The 1,123-nt window shown below is 34.8% G+C and overlaps 1 protein-coding gene across 1 annotated transcript; it reads right to left on the reverse strand.

The window, feature by feature from the left end:
• Positions 1-216: 216 nt before the first annotated feature.
• On the reverse strand, positions 217-519 carry LOC103294107 (protein S100-A7-like). The gene has a single exon (XM_054726526.1). The coding sequence runs from the start codon at positions 517-519 to the stop codon at positions 217-219; it is 303 nt and encodes a 100-aa protein (XP_054582501.1).
• Between the last annotated feature and the right edge of the window lie 604 nt (positions 520-1,123).

Raw genomic sequence — 1,123 nt, forward strand, 5'->3', positions numbered from 1 at the left:
ACTACAAAAAGATATTTTTGAAATAACATAGCATTTAATAAAATAATATTTATGATCTAAAATATCTTACAATTATAATATGTCAGTATAAATAATTTTGAAAAAAATTAAAGTAACCTCAAAACAAAATATTTTCCTCTTTGTGTATTCCTTTTTGTCTTCTTTTGCGGGGGAGGGAGGCAACACTTTGGGGTTTTTGGAGGCCTCAGGCTGGGCTCACTGGCTGCTCCCAGAACAGAGTGCTAGTCCATGACTCTGATTTTGGTAGTCCATGGCTATGTCTCCCACCCAGGAGAGAAACTCGTAAAACTGAATCTTATCCTCATTTTTGTTCTTTTCCTCAAAAAAATGGTACAAGTAACCCTTGCCCTTTTTGTCACAGGCCTTGAGGAAGTTGGAGAAATTCTCTTTCAGCATCTTCAGCAGGCCTGGCTTGTCAATCATGCCATCGGGTTTGATGTATTTGTGAAACAGGTTGATCACGCCCATCATGGACTTCTCAGCTTGAGTGTGGCGCATCTTGGCTTCCAAAGAAATTGAACTGAGGAGGTGTCAGTGAGGAGAAGGATGTCTGTGCTCCCTTCTCTGTCTTACATACCCATATTTTATATAGTTGCAATGATGATGTCACTCAACTTCATATCCTATTGTTTCCATTTAGCATATCATCGGCAATTTGTGTAACAAATTTACATGGATCCATAACTATTACTTTGGGCATCTGCATAATATTCCTTCAATGGACTTTGAAAAATTTACTTATTTTCCTATTTTTGATGTGTCAGCTCATATCCTCATCATTATAAACAATTCTATGACAAATGTTTTTCTGTACTTAGAATACTCTTTCTTGCAATTTTTCCTTAAGATACATTTTCAGAAGTGGGAGGATTTGGTTAAAGAGTAATATTGTTAATTTCATAGTTAACTTTGGGAATTCTTTACAAAATTATAATTTGGAGGGATATAGCCTGAATACCCGATTTGACTTAGGTCATTATGAATATTTCAATCAATATATTAAATATTTTCTGAATTTACTTCTGCCAACTAAAAGTTAGGAATGCATTTGGCTGCAAGCAAAGAAAAAAAATTAATCCAAATCAACAGTGGCTTAAACATA

Source organism: Eptesicus fuscus, chromosome 14 (genome assembly GCF_027574615.1).
Source record: "Eptesicus fuscus isolate TK198812 chromosome 14, DD_ASM_mEF_20220401, whole genome shotgun sequence".
NCBI lineage: Eukaryota > Metazoa > Chordata > Mammalia > Chiroptera > Vespertilionidae > Eptesicus > Eptesicus fuscus.

Bases quoted from the DNA above. Each gene is read 5' to 3' on its own strand.
- LOC103294107 (XM_054726526.1), bottom strand. From the start codon at position 519: ATGCGCCACACTCAAGCTGAGAAGTCCATGATGGGCGTGATCAACCTG.